At 39.2% G+C, this 26746-nt stretch overlaps 1 protein-coding gene across 1 annotated transcript in view; it reads right to left on the reverse strand.

The window, feature by feature from the left end:
* The window catches only part of WDR19 (WD repeat domain 19), a 70253-nt gene extending 45414 nt beyond the window's left edge, over nt 1–24839 (reverse strand). Inside the window, 14 exon segments of the mRNA XM_023753652.1 lie at nt 1560–1682; nt 2342–2448; nt 4597–4711; nt 4798–4970; nt 5410–5480; nt 8302–8475; nt 8745–8857; nt 10986–11063; nt 13527–13642; nt 17795–17910; nt 19446–19571; nt 21914–21979; nt 22283–22374; nt 24756–24839. Coding sequence (XP_023609420.1) covers nt 1560–1682; nt 2342–2448; nt 4597–4711; nt 4798–4970; nt 5410–5480; nt 8302–8475; nt 8745–8857; nt 10986–11063; nt 13527–13642; nt 17795–17910; nt 19446–19571; nt 21914–21979; nt 22283–22374; nt 24756–24761 — 1476 coding nt within the window. The 5' untranslated portion in view covers nt 24762–24839.
* Nucleotides 24840–26746: the final 1907 nt, after the last annotated feature.

Here is a 26746-nt window from a genome sequence, read left to right on the forward strand (position 1 = left end):
TTAACTAGACTTACTGTGGAGATCATTTTGTAATATATATGAATATCAAATCATTATGTTGTGCATATGAAACTAATATAATGTTATATGTCAATTATACTTCAGTTACAAAAAAAAAAGAGAGACAGATAAGTACTGCCTTACTGACAGGCGACTACACTTTGAGTTCTTACTTCAAGTGCCTGTGGCATAGTGGAAAGAGTACATTTTCCATCAGGAAATCTTGCTTGTCCAAGTTCCACCTCTGTCACAAACCTAGTGACCTCTCAGTCTTCAGTGTCCTCATCTCTAAAACGTCCCTGCTTATTTTATATAGTTAATGAGGTGAGTGAGATCAGGCTTTATAATGTTAGGTGTCATGCAAATGTATTGTATTTAATGTTATTTACCACATCACTCACTACTTCACCTGATACATGAGACCTACCCTACTGATGTAAATTAGCACAAAGACTGATTCTTTTCAACTTATAAAGTCTCTCTATGGCAATAAGCATGCTTTAAGACCTGCTCTTTTTAATAAACAATTTAATGAGAGAAAATAGAAACAGTGAATAATTGTTCTTCTCATGTGGAAAACAATACCTTTCTACCAACTTTACTGAATGTAGAGACTGAACAAGATAACAGGTATGAAATGCTTTGAAAAATCTTTGAAAACGTTTTGACAAATATTAGATGCTATTACTGTAACTATGCTTTATGTTCATGTGGCTAACGTAATACTTAGAGGTATAGGGTATTGGTGGTTCAAAGGACCAAAAGACTGAAGTGAGATTCTCAATATTTCATTAATTTTAATATTTAGTAAGTGCCTTCTAAATGTACGCACTGGAAATCTAAAGTTGAATGAAGTGTCTTATATTTGTCATTAAATTAAGTCCTTAAAGCACCTAGATAAGGAAATGAGGCTTGGAGGGGTTAAACAGCAGCAAGTGAAAGAACTGATGTTTACATCCAGATTTTCTACACTCCATAGTTTTCCCTTTTCACTGTGCTGTCAAAATTGCTTATAGTCACAAAAGCACTCAATACTAGCAAATCATGCCACCTCTGTGCTCTACATATACTTATTTATGTCTATATTATAGTAGTTATGTATTTTTATATATTATATAATATATACAGGGTGTCCCAAAAATACGTGTATGTACTTTAACAGCTGATAACTCAATTGTGAAAATAAAATGTATTTTAATAAACACTACCTTTATAATTATTCAAAGTGTGTGTATAGCCCTCGCTGGTTTGGCTGAGTGGATAGTGTCAGCCTGCGGACTGAAGGGTTCCTGGTTCAATTCTGGTCAAGGGCACATGCGGCTCGATCCCCAGTAGGGGGCTTGCAGGAGGCAGCTGATCAATCAGCTCATCATTGATGTTTCTATCTCTCCCTCTCCCTTCCTCTCTGAAATCAATAAAAATACATTAAAAAAGAAAGTGTGTGTATACATTTTTTGGGACATCCTATATTTATATACATATATATGATAAGCATATTATATTACAAAGTAAAAACTAGAAATTGCCCTGTGTTCTATATTAAAGAAGACAATACGTACATCCGTGCCGTAGATGAGGAAATCACCAGTTAAGGCATGACATAAGATCCGGCACTTATCATCCACTGCTGGGAAGAGTCGAGTCTCACGCTCTTCTTGAGTATCCAAGAGTTCACTTTCTATCTAAAACAAAGAATAGCAGTGGCTCGTAGGGGAGGATCTTTTCCTTAGGTTCAGTTAAACATTCAGACTCAGCAGACTGCATAGGCCAGTTTACTCAAAGGCGTCAGGCAGGAAGCACGGCTTACGAGCAGGGCAGCATTAGACACCCCTCTTTAGCGGGAACACAGGCTCTGAAGTTGTCTGGTGGCTAATCCCTGGCTTCCCAGAAGCAAAGAGCCAAGAACAGATGTGGCAGATGCCCTGGTTTGGAAGCCCCATATTCCAGGGCCAGTATCTCTTGGACAACTCAAGAGGCCTAGTTTCAAGGACCCCCACAAGCAATGTGCCTAAATATACGAGGCAGTGCACTCCAGGAGGCCCAGATGTGTGGCATTCCCATCAGCTTTTATAGTTCATTTATGGTTTCTCCATACAGTTACCAACAGGGCCATTTTTACCATAAGCACTGTTGGAAGTAGCACAGTTGATAAACTGCCGGGTTTCTTGCCAGAGCTAGAAAACTAATTGAACATCTCCTGCAGAAGGGTAAAGGTTTTTGTTAATCCTTTATCCACACCTGGCTTTCTAGCTAGTCTGTACAAGGTTGCTTCCTGACCGAAGTTTTTAATAAGACACTAAGTTAACTGAGCAGGCCTCCAGGACCTCAAAATTATACTTACCAAGTGTAACTGGACTTTGCCTTCAAAAAGAGCAGCAGCATAGTCTGAATGAAGGCAAACACTGGCTACTGTCCCCAGATACTCCACATCTTTCAATTTTTTCACACCTGTAGCAATTAAAACAAACACATTAAAATATGAATAAAATTATATAAAGATTTGCAAATAATGTTAACCTTTGCAAGGATATTCTGAACCTAAAATTTTTATTTTAGCCATGCTAAAGGAAATAGTTGCCATATAAATTTGCCTTCCAGAATTCTATAATAGTTCCCATGAAACAGTAATCAAAAATAAAATCACATGCAAAACAGTATTAAACCTTACTGACAATAAGCTTAATGGTGTCATCTATCTGAGAATAATTCTCAGGCTTGCTCTATTGCTGAAGGATATCTGACCTTCAGTGAGGGAAGGGACTGGATAGGGTGGGGAAAGAAGGAGGGGAAAGAAGGAGGGGGAAAGCAAGGCTCCCTTCAGATGCTAATGGTCATTATCCAAACAATAAAATCAGGGAGGAAACCAGCTTTTGTTAAGTACCTACCAGAGCAAGGAGTACTTAAGAAAGTCATTGTGCAAAGGTAGATACCACTTATTTATTGTGAATCCTCATCTGAGGATATTTTTCCCATTGATTTTTAGAGAGAGTGGAAGGAAGGAGGGAGGGAGGGAGGGAGAGAGAGAGAGAAACATCAATGTGAGAGACATATGATCAGTTGCCTCCTGCACTCCCAGACAAGGCCGGAGATCAAGCCTACGTGCCCTTGACCAGAATCAAACCCGCAACCCTTCAGAACGTGGGCAGAGGCTCTATCCACTGAGCCAAACTGGCTAGGATACACTTTTTATTTAATTTTCCACATGACCCCTTATAAGGAGAGGAATTCTCATTCTCCAGATGAGTAACTCAAGGCTCAGAGGGGTCAAGAACTTTGTCTGCAGTCATTTAGTTAAAAGAGGCAGAAGGGGAATTTAAATCCAGAACCTAATTCTAAAGGTCATACTCTATCCCTTATACCATGCTATCTTCACTATAAAGGTAAAGAGTAAAACCTTTCCCAAAATTATGCAAAATTTTTAGAGGATTCACAAAACCTTTCAAACTAAGAAACAGATGTCTTTAGAAAAAGAAAAAGGAAAAACTTGATCTTTAAGGAAACTTTTTTTTAATTTTATTTATTTTTTACAGACAGGAAGGGAGAGGGATAGAGAGTTAGAAACATCGATGAGAGAGAAACATCGATCAGCTGCCTCCTGCACACCCCCTACTGGGGATGTGCCCGCAACCAGAATAGAACCTGGGACCCTTCAGTCCGCAGGCTGACGCTCTATCCACTGAGCCAAACCGGTCAGGGCTTTAAGGAAACTTTTGATGCGTAATTGTACCCCACACACCAGGCCGTCTGCTCATCTCCACAAGTTAGATCTTCTGCTTTTCCCTTAACAAAGCTATATTAACCAACAAAGCTATGTTAATATATCAGTTCCCTTGTAGTCATAGGATGCTTAAGGTTTAGACCGGTGGTTGGCAAACTCATTAGTCAACAGAGCTAAATATCAACAGTACGATTGAAATTTCTTTTGGGAGCCAAATTTTTTAAACTTAAACTATATAGGTAGGTACATTGTTATTAACTTAGTTAGGGTACTCCTAAGGCTTAGGAAGAGCCACACTCAAGGGGCCAAAGAGCCGCATGTGGCTCGTGAGCCACAGTTTGCCGACCACGGGTTTAGACTGTGGGACTCAGGGAGACTGCCATGGTTCCTGGGTCAAACAACATTTTGGGAAAACTATAGATAACATCTCAATTCAATGTATATGATGCTTCATAGAAAGTAATGGTCACAGGACAATAATTTATAAGCTCACTTTGCAAAAAACAAGACCACCCCTGATGCATGTGACCTTCTGATAGTGCCTCAGAATCTACTCGGAGACCTTATCAAGAGACCAGCAGATCTATCCTTAACTCTACCCCCCCCCTCCCGCCCACCCTGCCTCTCCAACTCCCCTTCTCCAGCTTAAAAATCTTTAACCTAGTCCAGCAGGTAAGATAGAGTTGAGGCATTGATAAGTCTCCCATCTTCTTGATTGGCACCTTCTCGATCAATAAATCATTCCTTACACCAAACTGACATTTTGATTTTGGCCTTTCGAAGTGTAGGGCACATGACCCAGAGTTTGATAACAAATACTTTCCAAATCAGATCAGAAACTATATGGCAGACAAGAAAACAACTGGATTTAGACTTGCCATTCTCTCCAAGGACATAAAACCAAGCTCGATTATTCATTCCCACAGCCAGATGATAAAGTCCTACTGCTACAAAGTTGGGTTCCACATCAACAGAAACTGCGATCGGTAGCTCCTATAATATAGAAAAGTAACTAGTAAATGAGCTGCTATAACTGCTTTGATTTTATTTATAAAATAAAAATAACAGCATTTTCATACTCCTTCAACAGGGTTGGCTACAGTGACTTCAAGGAGGGAGGTGAGATATGCAATCCTTGTGCTGCAGGCATCCCCAAGTATGGGAAGCTTGGTCAGGAAAACATGGAGTGAGCCCCTTTGGGTAGACAACGCCAGCAACTGGCCATCATCAGTCCAGGACAAGGTACTCAACCCTGAAATAATTGATAAAACAAAGAATTATTAAAAAACAAATATACTGTTGCAGGCATAAAAGCAAATATGATCACTTAAGCTTCCAGAGGCATAAAAATCTCCAAATGTTTTCTTTAAAAGTTTAAGGTCTTTATTTAGACGTGTGGATTGACATACGAACACGAGCACTAACTCATTCAATACTGGCTTAAAGGGAAAATATATAATAATTTAGATTTTACAATTGGAATTGGGATAAAATGCACTATAAATCTTTGGATCAAAGTGGACTTATATCATTCCAGTAAAGGAGTATGACTCAAAGTAATTACTAAAATAAGGAGGCTATTTTAGGGAACTCTAATGAAAGGGTGCTAATTGTATTCCTCTTACAAAAACAAACACAATACACTATAACTGTAATGATAAAATGTCAATCTGCTTCAGAAGAATTAATACCTTTAATTTCATCATCCAGGTTGATTATAGCATACATGTCTTTTAATTCAGCCAAGCCATGGATTTTAATGCTGAAAAATAAAAAAATTTAAACACAAGCTCTAAGTTAAATGGTTTTTGTTCATGAACAATTACAAGCTATGCATGTTCATTATAGTCTATTTATAATCAACATTTAGACCACTTCAAGCAGAATGCAGAAATCTTACCACATATAAGAACTTACTTTTCACCTTTATATTGTAGTTGTCATATGTATTGCATCTTCATGCAATGAACACACGATCAGACAATATTGTAATACTTGCTTTTTGTAGCCACATATACATTCAAGATTTCAAAATTTAAAAATAGCCCATTATATCTACCCAGCTATTTACTATTTCTATTGCTCTTCCTTCATTCTTGATGTCCCAAATTTCCTTCAGTCATCTGTTCTCTCCTACCTGAAGAACTTCTTAAGCAATTCTTTTAAAAAAATTTTTTTTTATTGATTTCAGAGAGAGGAAGGGAGAAGAGAGATAGAAACATCAATGATGAGAGAGAATCATTGATTGGCCACCTCCTGCACGTCCCTACTGGGGAATTGAGCTCGCAACCCGAGCATGTGCCTGGGACCCTCCAGTCCTCAGGCCGATGCTCTATCCACTGAGCCAAACCAGCTAGGGCCATCTGAGAATGTTTTTATTTCTCCTTTCCTACTGATGGATATTTTCACTGGATATAGAATTTCAGTTGATAGTTCTTTTCTTTCGGCACTTTAATAATGTTGTGATGCTTCCTTCTGTCATCTATGGTTTATGATGAAAAATCCACCGTCATTCAAAATGTTGTTCACTGGCAGCTTTCAAGATTTTTTTCTTCATCTTGGTTTTTAGCAGTTTGTTTATGATGTATCTGGGACTAGATTTCTTTGGATTTATCCTTTTGGGGATTTGCTGAGCTTCTATAATACATAGGTTTATGTCTTTTGTGAAATAGAGAAATTTTCAGCCATTATTTCTAAGACTTTTATGGCACAAATGTTAGACCTTTTGGTACTATTTCACAGGTCTCTGAGCTCGGTTCTTTTTTCAATCTATTTTTCCTCTGTGTTGAGATTAGATATTTCTATTGGTCTATCCTCGAGTTCACTGACTCTTTACTCTGTGATTTCCATCTCCTTTTAAGTACACTGCATTAATTATATCTTTCAGTTCTTAACTTTCCATTTGGGTCTTCTTTTTCTTAAATATTTTATTGATTTTTTTTCAGAGAGGAAGGGAGAGGGTTAGAGAGTTAGAAACATGGATGAGAGAGAAACATCGATCAGCTACCTCCTGCACACCCCTAACTGGGGATGTGCCCGCAACCAAGGTACATGCCCTTGACCGGAATCAAACTGAGGACCCTTCAGTCCACAGGCCAACGCTCTCTCCACTGAGCCAAACCGGTCAGGGCGGGTCTTCTTTATAGGTTCTATTTCTTTTCTGAAACTGTTTCCATTTGTTTTGCAAATGCTAGCCCTTACCTCTTAAGACATTTTTATAATAGCTGTTATCTTCATCCTCTTGGCCCTGGCTTCTTTTGATTGCCTTTTCACAAGTGAGTTGAAATTTTCCTGATTCTTCATTATGTCAAATAATTGTGGTTATATTCTGGACATTTTGAATATTATGCTATGAGATTCTATGATTGTTTAAATCCCATGGAGAGGGTTAACCACCCCACCCACCTTTTTTTTTTTTTTAAAGCAGGCAATCAACCAAAATGGGGTAAGGCCCCAAGTTTAAATAAGCCTTCTGGGTTATGGTTTCAATGTCGGTTCCATTTTCAAAGCCTTTGCAGTGGTATTTGGATATGTCCCTATATTGCCCATTCAGTGGCCACTATAGGACTTGGGCTATGATCTATCCCTTAGTTCAGTTCTCAAAGTCTTTGGTATATTTAGGGTCAGATATATATACACTGCTCAGGGTAAATCTGGGAGTTCATAAATATCTTTATAGGGTTATTTTCCAGAACTCCTCCCTCTCCGGGATCTACCTGGTATTTTTCCAGCTTCATGAAGGCTCCCCTTTTTGGTCCTCCAGCTGGAAGCTGGGGCTCTAGTTACCATATTCTGCCTTGTATTTCCCACAACTGCACCTGCACCTGTGGCCAAGCAAGGGGAGGACAGAAAGAAAAATAAGCAACATGGGTTTGCCCCACCTTCTTGGCACCATAGCTCCCCCAATTGGAGAGGAAGGTTACCCTCTCAGTTGCTGCCACTGCCATGGTGAGAGTGCTTGATTGCTGGGCATGAGAAAACAAAGAACAAGAAAGAAAACTGGGGGGTTTCCCCACCTCTCTCTGAGTGTTAGGAGTTCTCTTTCCTGCAACTTGAGCCAGCACGAGAGAGCTTCTCTCAGAGCTCCTCTGCCCATGCTCTGTGCCTACTTCTGAGTTTCAGGCTGCCTTGAATCCTGAGACTGGGAGACCAACGGGAGACTCATCACTGGTTCAGCTGTACTTCAAATTCTGGTATTCTTCGCCAATCTGCCTGCTACTATTTACTTTCAGAGTCCTTAAATAGCTGTTCTCTGCATTCTGTTGAGGTTTTATAGCCGTATTCATTGAGAGAGATGGGGTGGAGCTTATTCCATGTTAGCTAGAACTTCCTATTTTATTTTTAAGACTGATTTTCAAGCATACTCCATTTTAGGTTTTATATTTAGTATATACTTAGTATTTTAGGTTTTGCTGTGAGTGCTAAAGATAGAGGTAAAGGAGTCTTAGAAATTTCCATTGCAAACATGTCCTAAGAGTGAAAAATAGTATGGTTGACAGATTCATTTTGGCTACCAAAGTCTTGCTGAATCTCTTGAATATTTCCTATATAAGCTTTCTTGGGAACTTGTAAATATAACTTACCAGTTATCACCACATGTAGCAACTTTGTTAAGGGTCTGTGATATTGCAATACTGGTTAGATTATCTTTATAATCATAAGCTTGAAATATCTCTAGACCAATCTCTTGAATATGAGTGGAAATGACCACAAAAATTCCATATGAAAAACCAACCATGATGTAGCCATCACCATACCTATAGCAACAAAGGCAATAAATCAATAAAAAGGGAGATTAACTATCATTGAAAATACAATGCAAAAGCAAGTACCTTAAAACAAAGGAATTAGAGAATATAATTTATCAAAGGCCTATGTGCCAGATAATATATGCTAGGTAGTTTCACATACTAAGTCATAGTCTGTAATCTAGAAAATGTTATATTAAGAAGTGAAATTTATATAACCAAAATTTAAATATAATAGACAAAAACATAAATTTCTATGATGAACTTTCTGTACCTACCAACTATAGCAGACAATGTTGCCATAGTTCTGCTTAAATTCCAGATCAATTGAGTTATATGGTTCATTCAAATTAAAAAGAAACAAAGTTTTCTTGCCAAGCACCGCACTTATCTGCCAGAGAAGATTAAGAGATTGTGAAATGAATTACTCAGTACTTCATGAAAAGACCAATAAGCAAATTCAAACAGATGAATGTAATTTATGAAAACAAGCCAAATTTAGATGTGTTAAATATTGTAATTAGTAAGTGAACAATGTAACTAAAAAAATAAATTTTACTAATATATAGTCCAGGAAGAATCCTTGGCTTTATACATATCTAATATACCCTTTGAAGTATAATAAATAGCTAGTTAGAGTAATTTTTAAAATTCTCTATACCTCTCATTAGAATACCATGCAATACAGGAGCGTAAGTCTGATATAGTTCCATTGAAATGGAATTCATATTCGGAATATAGAATCTTCCATCATAAAATGTCATTCTTATTTTGAGTCATCTGGAATGACAGGTCCACACCCATGTGAATATTCTAGATTGGCTTTTGCTACCATCACTCTTTCCATTGCCTGTAGGTCACTGGTCAATGTGGCTAGACTAGTGTCCCTCTGTTACAGAAGTCCGTACTTAACTGCAATTCTCAGTGGAGGGTGTAATTGTGCTGGGCAGGTAAAGAGTATATTATTTAATTGGGCTCATTAAGGGTGATTAACATATATACAAATATATATGTATATATATAAAACGAGAGACACATTTTTATATATTTTTTTGATTCTACAATGTAATCAATTATAAGTCACTACCAATTTAATAATAGCTTTTAAAGAAACAGAAACATTATTTCATTTAAATATAGACATATTGATTGTAAAAACTGTCTAGATTTCAGGATATTAAAATGTTACAGGAAGGCTGCGACGGCCCCTGCGAGGCTGCGACGGCTCCTGGGAAGCCGGCGGAACCATGCGAGCCGCACAGACGGCTTCGTCGTCGGCCCGAGAACCAGCTCGCAGCCCCACGCACAACTATCACCTGAAGGGCGAGAGGGGCGAGAGCAGCTGTAGTGTTGCTTTCTCCCCAGTTTTGGTAGCGAAATCCGCATTTTAAACATAAGAGGATACATTACAGTGGGGCCTTGACTTAAGAGTTTAATTCGTTCTGTGACGGAGCTCGTAACTCAAAATACTCGTTTGTCAAATCTTAAAGTGAACGAGTGAGACACATGATGCTGGGCTGATGTTGTGGCGTTCACTGTGACGTTCGCTGCCCCAACTAGTGGTGGGGTATCTGAAGCTGGCTCGTAACCCGAATTTTAGCTCGCAACTCAAAGCAAAAAATCGGCTGAGAGACGGCTCGTATCTCGAAAAACTCGTTAGTCGGGACACTTGTAAGTCAAGGCCCCACTGTATTTTAAAAAGCCGTTATGTGGCTCCGCACCCTTTCTGAGTAGAGTGTGAACAAGTCGTGAGAGACCTTTCCGAGCACAGGAACATGTTGCGGATGGAAATAGCTACATTTTCCATGTGTATGACCTTTGACCCGGCGACAAAAAGCGTACACCTATGGATGAGGACAGTGCTGCCTTGAATCCTGAGACTGGATTCAAGGGCAGAGGGTGGGGTGGGAACTGGGTGGAGGGGGGCTATGGGGGGAAAAAAGGGGAACAACTATAATAATCTGAACAATAAAGATTTATTTTATTTATTTATTTATTTATTTTTTTATTTTTATTTTTTTTTCTTGGGTGTGAGTGTGGTTGCCCAGGTCTCCATGACGCCACAGGTAGGAATGGAGGAATGCACCCACCCCCTGCTTCTCTCCCCCCCACCCCCAGTCCTGCTCAATAAAGATTTATTTTAAAAAAATGTTACAGGAAAATAAATCTAAGATATTAAAAAAAAGCAACTACAATTTCCAGAGCTCTGGTCACATCTGGTAGCAAAAATAAAAAATCATATAGAAATCAATACATCTATTTATAAAAGTACCCCCACTTTTTTTTTGTTACCATACCAACAGTAATAGGAAGATGGCTTCATTTGCTGTAATGCGAGGTAGTCAGCAGCAGAAAAACAACTTTTAGGCCTGGGAGACCGGGGCCTGCCATTGGTTTCATATGTGACAGACCATAATTTATTTATCATGATAGGTTCTGAGCCATCCTAGAAAAGGAGAGAGTATATTCTACAAAATTACTAGCAAAATTTGGGCATGCATTTGGTTTAGAATTCTTACTATGGTTTTAGCAGTAGAGGTTCGATCATCGCTCCTCGTGGAAAACTGCATGTTGCCAGGCTCTGATTTCAATGGTGACTGCGGGGATGAAAATATTATCACTAAAAATGAACCCAACACTCAAAGTCACTCTGAATGATAATAAAACAGGTACCTTGCTTTAATTTCTGTTATATGTTGGACTGATAACCTTAAATTCCCACTGCTACAAACATCTACAAATCCTAGATAAAATAGCTATCTCATTAAATGTATAGAGAAGCCTGAAAGAAGGTAAAGAAAATTTCCAAGGACCGTAAGTAAAGAGCAACTGAAAACCAAAGTGTGTGTAGAAACCGAGGCTGCAGCCACCAGAGCAGCTGGTACAAGGAGACAATAAGGAAGTGCATTTGACTTGGGCTGTGCTTTGGGTTAGAAAAAAAGTTGAAAAAGTCCTATTCTAACCAAAGACTTTACCTCCTATCCTCATTCTGGTCTGAGATTCAAATTTATACTTGAGTGGTCTAGAAACTCTCTGCAGTGTTACGGCAAAAACTAATCTGAAGCCTCTTGCAATGCTGCAAAACTTTTCCACAGAAAATCACTGAGAATATGAGCTCACAATTCAAAATGAGGAAAGATATACTATTCACAAAGAAACAATTAAGAGCAAGAGTAAGCATATCTAAAAATAATAGAATTATCAGAGAGAGAGATCATAAAATAAATACTTTAAGATTAACTAAAGACTAAAAGACATAAGTATGAGAAAAAAACTTTAAAAAAAATCGACAGATTTTTACAAGAACCACAAAGTACTTTCCAAAAATAAAAAGGATAGTCATTTAAATAAAAACTCAGTGGGATAGACAGAGATCAAACAAATTTGAAGAAATAATAAGTAAGCTGATTTGAAGTATTATCCAGATTACACAGAATGACAAAAGGGACTATAAAAGCAAAATTAAGAGATATGAGAAGGTCCAACATACGTCTAACAGACACTCCAGAAGGACAGAACAGAAAAGGCAAGAGGTAATGTTCAGAGAGATAATGATAATGACTAAGAATCTTCCAGAGTTGATGAAAGACAGCAATCTTCAGATCCAGGAAGCAAGACAGTACTCAGCAGGATAAATAAAAATAAATCCACACAGACCTGGAGTGATCTGCAGAATAGTCAAAAGTCAAAACCATTCAGAAACCATACCAAATAAAGCAATGCCTTTGATGTATGTTTTGCTTACCACAGGACAACTTAAGTAGTATGTCTAATTCTGGAAGCATACTTTTTAGCAATTAGAAATGGGAAGTTATCATCTTATATGTAAACTAGAGGCCCAGCCAGTGCACAAATTCGTGCACCGGGGGTGTCCCTCTGCCTGGCCTGTGGGATGGGGCTGAAACCGGCTCTCCAACATCCCCCAAGGGGTCCTGGATTGTGAGAGGGCACAGGTCAGGCTGAGGGACCCCACGGGTGCGTGATCGGAGCCAGGGAGAGACGTAGGAGGTTGGTCAGCCGGGAAGGGACCACAGGAAGGCTCCAGGGCGTGTCCAGCCCGTCTCTCTCAGTCCCCGCTGGCCCAAATGGCGGGACCCCAGCAGCAAGTGACTGGTCGACCGGTTGACTGTCTGCCCCCTGGTGGTCAGTGCATGTCATAGCTAGTGGTTGAGTGGCCTTAGCATATCATTAGCATGTTATGCTTTGACTGGTTGAATGGACAACTGGACGACCAGACACTTAGCATATTAGGCTTTTATAATATAGGATAACAGCTAACTGGTAGTGTCTTCCTGGGATGTTCTATGGAAAAATATTGTAAGGCCATGTTTTGATTCAGTGAGGAGTGGGGAAGCCAGAGTCTACTGATGATGTCTAACATGAATATCAGGATGGGGAGCTCAAGCATTTGTACTATGTACCTACTATTCTAGTTAGCTGAAAGAAGAATTATCAGAACCACCTGAATCATACTATGGTTCTGCCCAACATGGTTGAGTTACTTACTTCAGTCTAACTTTCAAAACTTTCCAGATATGGGATTCAACTTCTTCAAATTTATTTTCTGTAAATTTTCAATCTAAGTCTATACCTTCAACCAAGTCAATTTTGAACAAGCCATAAACAATCTGTAAGTTTTTCCTCTCATCTTTGTCCATTCTATTTTGCTTGGGTTGAAAGACACACATTGCTAAATATCTTATGGTATCCACTAAAACAAGGTTTAGCAGGACTCTGAGGTCTAACTATGAACAATTATATTATAAGTATACATTTATAAAAGTTATTTCACAAATATACTGTCCTACTAACCACAGAGCTGACCTCCCATGCTAATACTAAACAACGGAAACATACAAAGGAGGATATCTGGATGAAGTAGTCATGTTAAAAAAAAGTCCTAATACGTAAAAACAAAAGTTTCTGATGTTAAGAATATGAAGTTACTCTATGCATATCTCATATAGAGATTTAAACATTTTATAGATTAGTTTGATAGACAAACATTATTTTAGGTAAGAACTTGAATATATCAGACCAAAGAGATGTTACAGTATTACCTGTTTTATTGTGTCACCTTCCTGATTACTAACTGTGATAAGTTTATCTTCGCCACCTAAAGCAAGCAGATTTTCTGTACTCCAACATCCACATGTGATTCTCTTAGTATGTTTTCCTGGAAAAGAGATGGTTTTTATACAAACACATGGATTTCTCAAAAAAAAAAAAAAATTAAAAACAACTGTAATGTCAATCTGAAAGCTTAGGTAATGTCCCAAGGAATTTGAAACCTCATCAAATCAGTTGTATCTAACAAATCTTTTTTAAAACAGTTTATTACAAGTTGTAAATCAAGATAATGGTATATAAGGGCAATAGTGTTCTCCAGCATTTTCTGTGAATATGAGCTGAGGCCCTAAAATAAAAAGATATTCTACCCTTTGACAAGTTTATTTACTATATCACCGAACCTGAACGATAATGCTTTATGATAAGTAAATCCCAAAGCACTGAAGTTACCATTAAGATATTCAGCTTTGCCGAAACTGGTTTGGCTCAGTGAATAGAGCGTCGGCCTGCGGACTGAAAGGTCCCGGGTTCGATTCCGGTCAAGGGCATGTACCTAGGTTTCGGGCACATCCCCAGTAGGAGATGTGCAGGAGGCAGCTGATCGATGTTTCTCTCTCATCGATGTTTCTGACTCTCTATCTCTCTCCTTTCCTCTCTGTAAAAAATCAATAAAAAAATATATAAAAAAAAATTAAAAAAAAAAAAGATATTCAGCTTCATGGTGTGGCAGACCCTTGGCATTCAACATTCACGGCGTGGACTACTCATATATAACCAAAGAACACACAGTGATTTGTGATAATACCGAGGTGCAAATATGAATGCACCTTAGGGAGACTTGTGTTAAGAGTTGAGTCACTTAGCTAGAGAGTGATATTAGATAACTACTAATGGCGGGATGCTTTTTTATTGAGCCTTCTAGCCAGTGCAAAAATCACATGCTTGACACGATGGGCACTTATCGAAGGTCCTGGAATAAATACTCAAGAGCACCAAGGTTAATTAAGTATACAGATTCTGAAGGCAGACAGCCTATATTTGAATAAGTGGCTCACCACCTACTGCGAAATCGTGGTAAGTTACCTCACCTTTCTCTATTCCTTAGTCACACCATCCACAATCTGGGGATGATGGGAGGAGCTATCTCATAGGGCTGAGGATCAAACAAGTGACAGCACTTAGAAGAGTGTCAGGCATTGTAAGAAGTGCTATAGAAGTGTTAGCTGTTTTAGCTGTTACTGAGAAGAGACCATGTTCCTTTTATTCTTTGTACCCCTTAGAGAACCTAATTCAGAACCTATGCAGACAGCAGATTGTAAATAAACAGTTACAGAGTAGACCGTGGGCAGGAGGGTGCCTGGTGTGTTAGAGGGAGGGAGGAGAAAAGAGCATGAAACGAAGGCAGACACTGCAGAGACCAGGCCATGCAGGGTTTGGCTGGCCCTGTGAGGACTGTGGCTTTGACTCTGGGTGAGATGCAGAATGACTGGAGAGGTCTGAGCGGAAGGCTCACTCTGGACCCTTGGCTGAGAATAGTCTATAGCGGGGTAAGGGGTGAAGCAGAGAGACCAATGAAGAGATTGCAGAAATTCAGGTGGAAGATGTTCCAGGCCCTCACCACGATGTGGTAAGAAGAGGCTTCATTCTGGAGATACGTGAAAGTGGATTGTATAATTTTCTGGCAGGTTAGATACGGAGAGTAAGAGAGAAGTCAAGGATAAGGCTAAGGTTTGGCTTAAAGATCTAAAAGGAGGAAATAACCTTCATGATGAGAGGAAAAGCTGTGGGTCAAAATGATTTTGGAGATATTAAATGTGAAGTGTTTCTTAGACCTCTTATCACCGATGTTGAGTAAGCAGTGGAGGTATGAGTACAGAGGGTGGAAGAGGTAAATAGGGGAGTTGTCAGGAGCAGACAGTATTCAAACCAGGAGACCAGAGCCCCAAAGTAAACATTCAGAGAAGAGACTGAGATACAGGATACGCTGCTGATCATAGATGAAGGGACTTGGGCGGGACACCAGAACTGGATGGCCAAAGAGGTGGGCATTAGGAAGGGAAAAAGGAGCACCTGAAGAGAAAGCCGCCAAAGACAACTTCTTTATACCCAAGAAAGGGTGAAGGAAATCTCTTCTCGCTCCTTCCTTTTGCTCCCAGGACTCAGAATTTGGGTTAGCCTTAATATCTACAATAATAGTTAACACATTCTGTGCGCTTAACTTACAGTGTTCTGGTACTTTACATGTATTAAACTCATTTAATTAACATGAGCTCATAGTTAATATATGTGGTAACTCAAGTTTGAGCCATGTTATTGGCAGACTAGTACTATCGAAACTGTAATAAGTGAAATTTAAGTATATGAGAACTATGCAAAGTGAGAACTGCTTGAATCTAGTCTAGTTCCAAGGAAACAAATCAGTGTAAGAGAAGACAAGGTCACAGATATTCAGTTACTGTAACATGCTGAGAGATCATGCTACCATGGAGTCGCTATCTAAAATGCAGTGGCTTGGATTTAGGAAAATAAGGTTTTTAAAAGCGAAAAAAGCAGAGCCACAAATCACAACCAACTCTGAAAGAGGCTATAGATTTAACCTAAGATATGTAATTATCCCGAATCTTTTCAGGCCCGTTTAACATAGTTAATAAACAAGATGGAGAGCAGAATCCGTATTCATCTTAAATACTAAGGTCACATATAGAATCATGTGTATATGACAAATACCTGACACAAAATAAGCATGCTTTGACAAATTATTTTCTTAACTTCAAATGACAAAATAAGAAGTAGTATATACCTGCAGATGAAGTGAGATACAGAAAATGCCTAACTGAAGTACACTCGACTAATTTAAGGTGGAGAAAATTGATTTTTATAACTCAAAATTTTAGTTTAATTTCCAAATGGATCAATGGCATTACTGCTTAGTTGCAGCACTAAAAATATTAGTATTAGTATACATTCATGTGAAAATAATTTAAAATGGTTAAGTGCCCTTGGTTGAAAGGGACTTTCTCAATAGTACGCACTCTATGTCCAGAGCTTAATTCCTTCATTAGCAGTAAGTTATACTTTTTCTGGCTATTTGGATGTAATTAAGCCCACTGGTTTCACCATTTACCAGCATGTTACAATAATTGAAAAGAATGGATACTGTTTCCTCTTGTGTATTCAGAGGGCAGATGCTGAGTGACCAGAGGTTGAGAGAATCAGAGACTGAGCCAAAAGGACCAAAGAACAAACACTCTCAGGCCATACACCTGTGATGGCGAACCTTTTGAGCTCGGCGTGTCAGCATTTTGAAAAACCCTAACTTAACTCTGGTGCCATGTCACATATAGAAATTTTTTGATATTTGCAACCATAGTAAAACAAAGACATATTTTTTATATTTATTTTATATATTTAAAGGCCATTTAACAAAGAAAAATCAACCAAAAAAATGAGTTTGATTGTCAACTCTGACACGCGTGTCATAGGTTCGCCATCACTGCCATACACCCTGAGGCAAATATAACTCATAGTCACACCTGGGTTAAACAGGTGTTTGCAGAGAACGAGGGGTCAGAATTAGGAATCTGGATTATCCCGGTCCAAGCAGTCACAAAGGTTTAGTCCAATCTACTAATGTGTTCATACCCACGTCCAGAGGTACAAAGTGGGAGAGAAAGGGGCAGATGGAAGCCATGTCATTAATGTACTGGTGCCCAACGACACAGGCTGTCCTTGACCTTAGAGCAGTGGTTCTCAACCTTCCTAAAGCCGAGACCCTTTAACACAGTTCCTCATGTTGTGGTGAGCCCCAACCATAAAATTATTTTCGTTGCTACTTCATAGCTGTCATTTTGCTACTGTGATGAATCGTAATGTAAATATCTGATATGCAGGATGTATTTCCATTGTTACAAATTGAACATAATTAAAGCATAGTGATGAATCACAAAAACAATATGTAATTATATATGTGTTTCCCGATGGTCTTAGGCGACCCCTGTGAAAGGGTCGTTCGACCCCCACAGGGGTCACGACCTACAGGTTGAGAACCGCTGCCTCAGAGCCACCTGTTCTATGTGGCCTGGGACACGTTTAATGGTCAGTGAAGAAGGATCTTCTAGTTTAGCTCTATGTGAAGTTTGACAGGGGAGTCTTCATACTACAAAATATCCCTTGCAATATCAGGAAAATCAGAGGCAGTAAAATTTACACTTATGTAAAGCATCTCTAATATTTAACCATGTTTCCAAATGTAACCTACCAACGATAGGAATCTTTCGAGATGTCTGACGATTATAAATAAGCAAATTTCCTTTAACAGTTCCAACAGCCAGGAAACTTCCAATTTTTGACCAAAGAAGGAAAGACATTTGATCCCTGTAACATTAACATATAAATTACTAAACAATTCACAGACATAACCCCTAAGTAGTCCTTTTAAAATGTGTTCAGGTTAGAAGAGGTCAGTGGGGGAGGGGGGGGTGGAAAGGGGGGAGGGAAGGGAGGGTATTTGTAATACTTTCAAAAATAGATGTACACCCAAATGTAAAAGGACAGAGTAAGGAATGAGGGTTCTTAGACCCAGCGAGGCTTTACATGGGCAGGCGGTACCACCTGAGGATGCATGCCTTGTGGATCACCTTGGGGGGCGTCAAGGGGAACTGCTAAGGTTGTGTTTGGTCCTGTTCTGCATGGCCACCTTGCTTTCTTTGGGTTGTTATTCCTTGGAAAATAAACTGGGAATGTGTAGATTCATATTATGGTATACGGGCGATCTCTTCCTGCCCACCTGTGGGCCATATGATGCCACAAGGCATATATGACTTTTATACCCATTACACATAGATGAAGAAATTGAGGCTTACAGAGCGGCTAAGAAACTTATCCAAGGTCAAAAGTTTAAGTTGTAAATATTGACAAATTTTTCTTTTCCAATGAGAAAATGGTTTCTATTTTAGCAGAGATCTTGTAATTTATTCTGTCTGCATAGAATTTTTTCCACTTGAGAACTGACCACACCCTCACCCTATTCTTCATTTAGTGGAAGTATCAATCCGATGGCCCTGCCTACTCCACTCAGAGACCTTTTGAGAAACTGAGTGGACACGGGTGAATTGATGGGAACATGCTCTTTTCTCTGGTGTAACTTGTTGCAAAGAATGATATAAGCCAATAGCTGCCAGTTGCTATGGACAGTGTCTGACTTAGAATGAACAAAATATAGAGCAAGGAAGAGCCAAGAGATAGTCTTGAGCTCTGGCTGGGTAGCTCAGTTGGAGCATCATCCCATGTACCAACCATAAAGATTACGGGTTCCATTCCTGGTACGGGAGGCAACTGGTCGATGTTTCTCTCTTACATCGATGTTTCTCTCTTTCTCTCTCTCTTTCTCCCGAAACCAATAAAGACATATCCTTGGGTGAGGGTTAAAAAAAGAAAGAAAGAGTCTTGATTGCATCATCAGAACCCCAAGGTCCAGCCATGCCTGCAGCCAATCCCATTTCCCCAAATCACTTTAGTCTCATCTTTCAACTTTTTAGACTGTTTCATTAGAAAAAACTTAAGAAGCTATTTATATTTCACAACGTAACTATTATATTCTAGTTAATGGGCAAAATCAATAGGACTACATATAACAAAAAAAAGAAATGAACTTTTTTCTTTTATAAAAAACTAGAGGCCCAACACGCGAAATCGCACGAGACCCCAGACCCGCCACTCTGCGGGACCCATCATTGCACCTCCTGGTGACCAGTCATTTGGTTGTTATGGCGTTACGGTAACTGGCTTTTTATAATATAGGTAACTCCTTGATACATCTCTAATGAAAGCAATAAGTAATGTTAGCATCAAACCTACAAGTAATCATATTTTTAAGTGAAGTTTTAAAAAAACCAAAGATTTGTCCTTACCTCATGCCACTGTCTAACTGGCTGGTTTTATTTGTGTTGGCATCCCATAGATAAATGCAATTAGATTTCTCAGCAATCACTGCTAGGATATCTCCGTCTTTATCCCAATCCATAGCAACACAATTACTTTGAAAAAAGAGAGCAAAACATCACTGTCCATATTTTTAAAGTAGAGGAAAGACATTTAAATACTCACCTATTTGTGATTTTTGTCTACAACAAGACCATTCAAGCTATTTTAAATAGGTCATAAAATTTCTAGTGAGAAATACAACTCACTATTCACTGCTTGGATAAGACTAACTTAAATTTTTTGTTGTTGATAGGATGGAAAAATTTTAATTCTGTTTTAAATACCATTTTCATATGCCATATTAAATATAATTATACCTAATAAGTTAACAGATTTCCTTGAACCCTCTAAAGAATCTGGCCCTTTGGTAAAACACACCCTACAAATGAATCCCAACTGGAATCAAGTGGTCATCTAAAAGGTTACTTTAGACTTACAGAGAGAAAAAGAAGGTACTTCATATGTAATGAAGTCATATTTAGATAAACTGCATGTAAAATAGTTGAAGGCCAGGTAGATGTAGTATTGCAAACAGTGGAAAGACTGAATTCTGAAGTGATGGTTAAGAAATTTATTTTCATTTTATATCTTAATGGAATGAGAAGAGTGATTCAATTGAAATGACAAAATAGCTCTAAATAGGAAATGCTCTGTTTAACAGGTTTCTTACTATTCAAAATTATTCCCAATGTTTATTATAATTTAAACACTTCCTTGGGGATGGACCTTACTTTCTTGATGCCGAATTTTTCATTTTGATATTCTTTGTTCTTGCACAGATTTACATTTAAGATAGCTGGGGATGACATCAGTTATTCTTCAAACTGTTAAAATGTTCTGGGACCTAAATGTTCTGTAGTAGTTTTAGAGATTTTGGAATATGAAAAGAGGAAAGCTTCCAAATTGCTGTTAAAATCATCTATCAATTAAAGACAAATATAAAGGCATTTTATTTATCTGGAGATCCTTTGTCAGTCAAACTCAATTATAATTAATATAGCAAAAAAATATTCAGAGGTAAAAAAATAAGGTCATTGTGTAACCAATATAGATGTTGCAGAGTTTATGTAATAAAGATCATACAATTTACTCAAAAGTTTTTTACTAAGTGCCTCCTTATTGTATTTTAGACATAATGATAACTACCTTGACCTCTTTCCCAGAATATAGAAACCAGAGGCCACAATGGAGAGCAACGGGAAATGCCAAAATGGTGGCCTCAGGTGGGCGGTGGCAGAGCAGGAATTGGAAAAGGCTGTTACGAGATTTGCAAAGGTGGTGGCAATCAACTACAGAAAGCAGCCGTGAACTGTAAAAGCACGGCAGCATAAGAACATTTAGGTGAGAGCGACTACACACTTAATAACCACCGAGACTATCAGTAACAATAACACAGGTAATGATTACACTGAATCATTAAAAATGCTCCAGTCGTGATTAGTGTGATCTAGAATTATTTCCTGAATCTATAATAAAAGTGTAATATGCTAATTAGGCCAGACAGCCAAACGACCTTCCGACGTCATTCCAGATGAAGCCACGGTGGTGGGGGCTGAGACAGAGGCAGTTAGGGGTGATCAGGCAGGCAGCAGAGTGGTTAGGGGCGATCAGGCAGGCAGGAAGAGTGGTTAGGGGTGATCAGGCAGGCAGGTGAGCAGTTAGGAGCCAGCAGTCCTGGATTGTGAGAAGGTGCAGGCTGGGCTGAGGGACGCCCCGCCCCCCCCCACCTCTGCATGGATTTCGTGCACTGGGCCTCTAGTAGAATAAAAGGCTAATATGCAAATCGACCAAACAGTGGAAGGACCGATCGCTATGACGTGCATTGACCACCAGGGGGCAGAAGCTCAATGCAGGAGCTGCCCCCTGGTGGTCAGTGCACTCCCACAGGGGGAGTGCCGCTCAACCAGAAGCCGGGCTCAAGGCTGGCAAGCGCAGTGGCAGTGGCGGGAGCCACTCCTGCCTCCGTGGCAGCACTAAGGATGTCCGACTGCTGGCAGTATAGATATAAGAAAGTCTTTGTCCTTTAAAAAGCATGTGAAAGTAACTATTTTTCAACAATTTATTAGGCAGGAGATACTATAGTGATACAGGCACATCTAAGGCATGTTTATAATTACATAAGAATTCTTTCATATGAAATCATTTCTAATCCTGCCTTTAAGCTTCTCTATGAATATATGGGTGTTTCTAAACTCTAACTCATATGCTATTTATCTACATATTTCATTAACTACTTACGATATTAAAAAAAATACTTTGCAAATGGAGAACGCAAAAGAGGAGATAGAGGTTATATATATTATAAAATTCTATTTGATTGTGGCTTTAAGACAATACCTTTTTATCTTTTAGGCAACAAAGCTTGAAAAAGTTTTTGATCCAACTCTGTACTTACCCAGGTAAGTTAATTTCACTTCTTTTTTGACCATGGCGATCAAAGATTCTTACAATATGGTCAGCTCTAAAAGCAATTAGAACACAAAAATATGACTTGAATGTTTCTTTTCTTTATCTCTCTATGCATATAAAAGTTTAGGTGCCATAAAGTGCTTTCAATGTTCTCTCATCATAATTTCATAATTTGAATCTAAAAAGTTATTACTGGGGAAAAGGTTCCATGAACTCTGATGTTAATGGAGATGAAGATATTACTTTTCCCACCATATAAACATCTCACAATAACTTCTACTGAATAGATGGGTGGTTATGTGGGCATACAACCGTTTGGAGTCAGGATGATTTTATAAATTCACTGATTTCTTACCCTGTTACTGCAAGGTAGTTTCCTGATGTTTTTTGCCAGGTAAACTGTATCGGTGCACCAAGCCAATTCTTTTCTAGCAACGAGAAAACACGCTAGAAAAAACACACACAAAACATATGATTAAGGGTTAGTCAGAAGACATGTCAAAATATGATCATGAAAACAGTAGGATTCAGGATGGTGAAGGCTTATGTTAGAGCTTATCCAAAGGAAGTCAACAGTAGAACAAACAAAACGATTAATCAACAAAACAAAAAAACTCACAATCTGGTTAAGTATGGACCTCAATATATAGGGGAGCCCAGCAGGTGTGGCTCAGAGGTTGAATGGCCACCCAGGAACTAAGAGGTCATGGGTTTGATTCCTCGACAGGGCTCATGCCCAGGGCTGTGGGTTCAATCCCCAGTAGGGGGCGTGCAGGAGGCAGCCAATCGATAATGTTTCTCACTACTGTTTCTATCTGTCTATCCCTCTCCTTTCCTCTCTCTCAAAATCAATAAAAAAATATTTAAAAAACAGATAGGGGAGAGTTTATTGTAAAACTTCTTTGCTTTGGAAAGTTTTTGAATATTAACTTTATAAAAATGTATGTTTCATGTTTTATAGATGTTTAAGATTAAAAGAATGATATACTTCGTTCAAAATTATTTTCTTCCTTTACCCATCAGTTATATTTACTTCATCATTGTGTTTAGTTTGGCCATTGGATGAACAATGTATAAGTTGAAAAATCATTCTTTTTTTTTCACTTAGACAATCTAGAACTGTGGTTATGGAAGCCACAAACCACACATGGACTTGAAATTTTATTGAGGAGTTGAAATGTGGGTACACCCAAATTTAATGTGCTGTAAATATAAAATGCATATTGGATTTTAAAGATTATGAAAAAGAATACAAACAATTTCTTTGATAATATTTGTATTGATTACATGTTGAAATAATATTTTGGATCTACTGGATAAAACATATCATTAAAATTAATTTTATCTGTTTTAAAAATATTTTAATGTAGCTATTAAAAATTTTAAATTATATTGACTCACACATTTATATCAAACAGTGCCCATCAGAACATCTAGGAACAGAGAACATGAATGAAAACATTTAGATTTTAATATTAGGTTAAATTACAGATTAAACAATGATGCCTATGTGTAGGCATATGCAGTTTACATACTACTATAGGTGGCTTAATATTCACAGTGATGATGCTTCCAATGCTCAAAATTACCCAGTTATCAATAGGTATTTTGTATGTTAAAGAGATGAAATCCATCTCAACTGAAAACAGAGGTGGGAAAAATCACAGGTATATCCAATTTTGTGGAGCATGAAGACATCTTTAAAGAAAAAAAAATAAATAAAAGCATCTTACTTTTGCAATTTTGTGACTACATTTCCCTGGAACCCCTTCCTGCTAGTGAACTTGAATTTCATTAGCGTCATTGGTAGACTTCCATGGGGTCATACATACTTTTTTTCACAGATGCTCCCCATACAGTGCAGTGGAAATGTTGCTCACTTCACAACCGGAAAACCGAAACTTAAATGTTGCTTTTTACATTAGCTGTAGGGCTTAAAGTCGCGTAAATTGCCTCAAACACAGAATTCTCAACTTTAAACCAGGAATAATATCTCCTCCCTTCAGATTCTTCATAATTGTGAAGAGCTTTAGAAATGTGAGTTATGATGACCGGTCTAATTCCAATTTGCACACTAATAGTCACGAGGAAGCATACGGACGTATAAAATAACTTTTTAAGTGAGCTTTCCATCTCTTTGCCGGATCGGGCGGGGTGGGGCGGGTACTGCGGGAAAGCGGAAAGGTGCAGGAGCTGCGGCCAGGGACCCAGGAGTGGGGTCACGAGAAGGCCAAGCCTGGACACCGTGCGTGCAGAGAATGACGCTCTTGAGCCTCTACACCTGCGTGTGCAGATTTCTCCGTGAATTCTGTATTCTCGCCACCAGGTGATGTATCAATAGGACCAAATCACAGGCAATACGCTTAGAGATTACTCCTTCGGGGGCTCTTCACTGTGTGCAAGGAGCTGGTCAGTTGCACAGCTTGGCAGAGGTTTCGCTCCAAGAGATGAGGCAGCTCGTGACACGCGAGCGAGTCCCTTTCATCACGACCCTGCAAACACAGTCCCACGACTCGTTCCTTCCGCGCAGCGAAGTTTGGGCTCTTCTGATCCAGCTGCTCATTTCCGGCCGGACCGGGACTCCCCTTCCCGCACCGCGTCAACTCCGGTAGCGACCCCAGAGATGAGAGGCCTCCCTCTCTGCTTTCTCCTTTATTTTCTTCCCTTTCCCCTCGCTCCTTCAACTGCGCCCTCATCTCTCCCTCCCTGCCCTTCCCCTTCCCCACCCCACGCACTCGGAAGAGGGGGTGTCCCTATTCTCAAAGCCACGCTCCTCGGGCTGAGGGAAGGTCCGCTCTTCCCGCCCCCAGGGTTTGTAAGTTACTTACCTTCATCTCCAGACTGGAGCGGCCACGCGATTGCGCAGGCGCACCTAGTCTCCTCCAGGAAGGCTACCGCGTTCCCGTCACCCTGGAGACCAGGCGAGCAGTGGCCAATCAGCGAGCACCAGCTGAAGGGCGGTGCTCCGCGGAGGAGAGCGGGAGACGTGGATGGGATCACGTGACGCCAGGGTTGCAGGGCCCGGAGGAGTTGAGCGTCGCGAGACCTTTCAGCGCCGCGGTTTCCGGGTTGGGCGCTGATTGGGTGGGATCTGGAGACTCGCCCGGGGGAGGCGGGCTCTGTGAACCCTGAGTGGACTTCGGCCGCCGACTCACGTGAAGCCTGCGGCACCGCGAACGGCGCGGAATGCTGGGTGGAGGAGGTGGGGATTGGCTCCGGGGGCAGACACCCTTACACAGTCCAAGTAAAGAGGGCTTGGGTGAGCGAGCCTAGGTGTCACCCCCCCCCTCCCCCCCCATGTTTCTGGGCTAGAAAGGATAAGATGGGAGAGGTAGTTTATTCCAAGGCCTTAATGGGCCAACTAAATGAGCCAGCTAAAGTGGGCGGGCAGAACGAGCTCTTAAACAGTTTCAGTGGCATAGAAAACCGGATTTAAAAAATACACGATCACATTGCCCGACTCTTAGGTGACCTATGAACCAGGAGGTCACAGTTCATTCTGGTCGGGGCACGTGTTGGGTTGCGGCTCCACCCCCAGTAGGAGGCGTGCAGGAGGCAGCGGAGATGGTTCTCATGATTGACGTTTCTCTCCCTCTCCCTTCCTCTCTGAAAGAAATGAAAATGTTTTTAAAAAAATACATTATCACTTGACAAAATTCCGTACCCTTAAAAAGTCAACACACATTCATGATAAAACTAAACTAGGAGTGGAAAGTAACCTCTTTAAAGTGAGGAAGATCATCTGCAAAAAAAAAATATCGCTAACATCGTACTTCATGGTGGAAGACTGAATGCCTTCCCCTAAGCCTTGGGGGGGAAAGTTCCCTGATCCATGAATGCGATCTATCTTCACATTGATTTTCTTTTTTAATTTCTTTAAACAATTTTGTAATTTTCAGTGTCAAAAATTTTGTTAAATTCTTATGTATTTTGTTTTAATTTTGATGCTATTATACATAGAATTTTTAAAAACTTCACTTTTAGATTGTTTATTTCTAGTGTAGAAAAATGGAATTGATTTTTGTATATTGATCTTGTACCCTGAAAACTTGCTCAACTCATTGATTTTTTTTTTTTTTTAGTGGATTTCTTAGAATTTTCTATGGTCAATTTTACTGGTTTCACTTATTCCTCTCCAATCTGGATGGTCTTATTTCCTTTTCTTGGCTAGTGTGGACATCCTTTTAGGAATGCTAGAACCTATTGATAGGTTATACGCATTGTTTCTTTTATTGTATTATAAAATTGCGCTGTTATCTTTTTATTTTTTAACATTCATTTTTACCTCTACTGTGATGAAAATTACATAATAGGGTCAATTTAATGTGTATTCAAGAAATTGGCTGAGACTTTTCAGATGTGGGAACATAACTTTTTTTCAATAACCTAATAATTAAACAAAGCTGGCAGGTAATGGTCATTGCATATTAACATTTAAATATGAGTATTGAGCACCACATTTGGATTTTTCAAATGATTTTACTTTTGTGCATTGCTTCATGTGTTTATATATTTATTGTGAAATATTACTCTTTTAAGTACTGCATCTTGTAATAGTGAATTAAACTCCCAGTTTAAACCCAGTTCATGGCATTCACTAGTTCTTTGACCTTTAGCCAATTTCCTCTGAATTTGTGCACCCAGATCTAAAGTGGGAATAATAGTCCTAGCTGGTTTAGCCAGAGCCTATTACAGATGCAACAGTGAATAAAATGTTAATTGCTTCAGGGGATACAAAAATATATCCAAGTATGTGCCCTTAAGGAACTAACATTCTTTGCCCATCTTTGTTTTATAGTCTATTAGCATGTAAGATTTT

This window comes from Myotis lucifugus, unplaced genomic scaffold, assembly GCF_000147115.1.
Source record: "Myotis lucifugus unplaced genomic scaffold, Myoluc2.0 scaffold_48, whole genome shotgun sequence".
NCBI lineage: Eukaryota > Metazoa > Chordata > Mammalia > Chiroptera > Vespertilionidae > Myotis > Myotis lucifugus.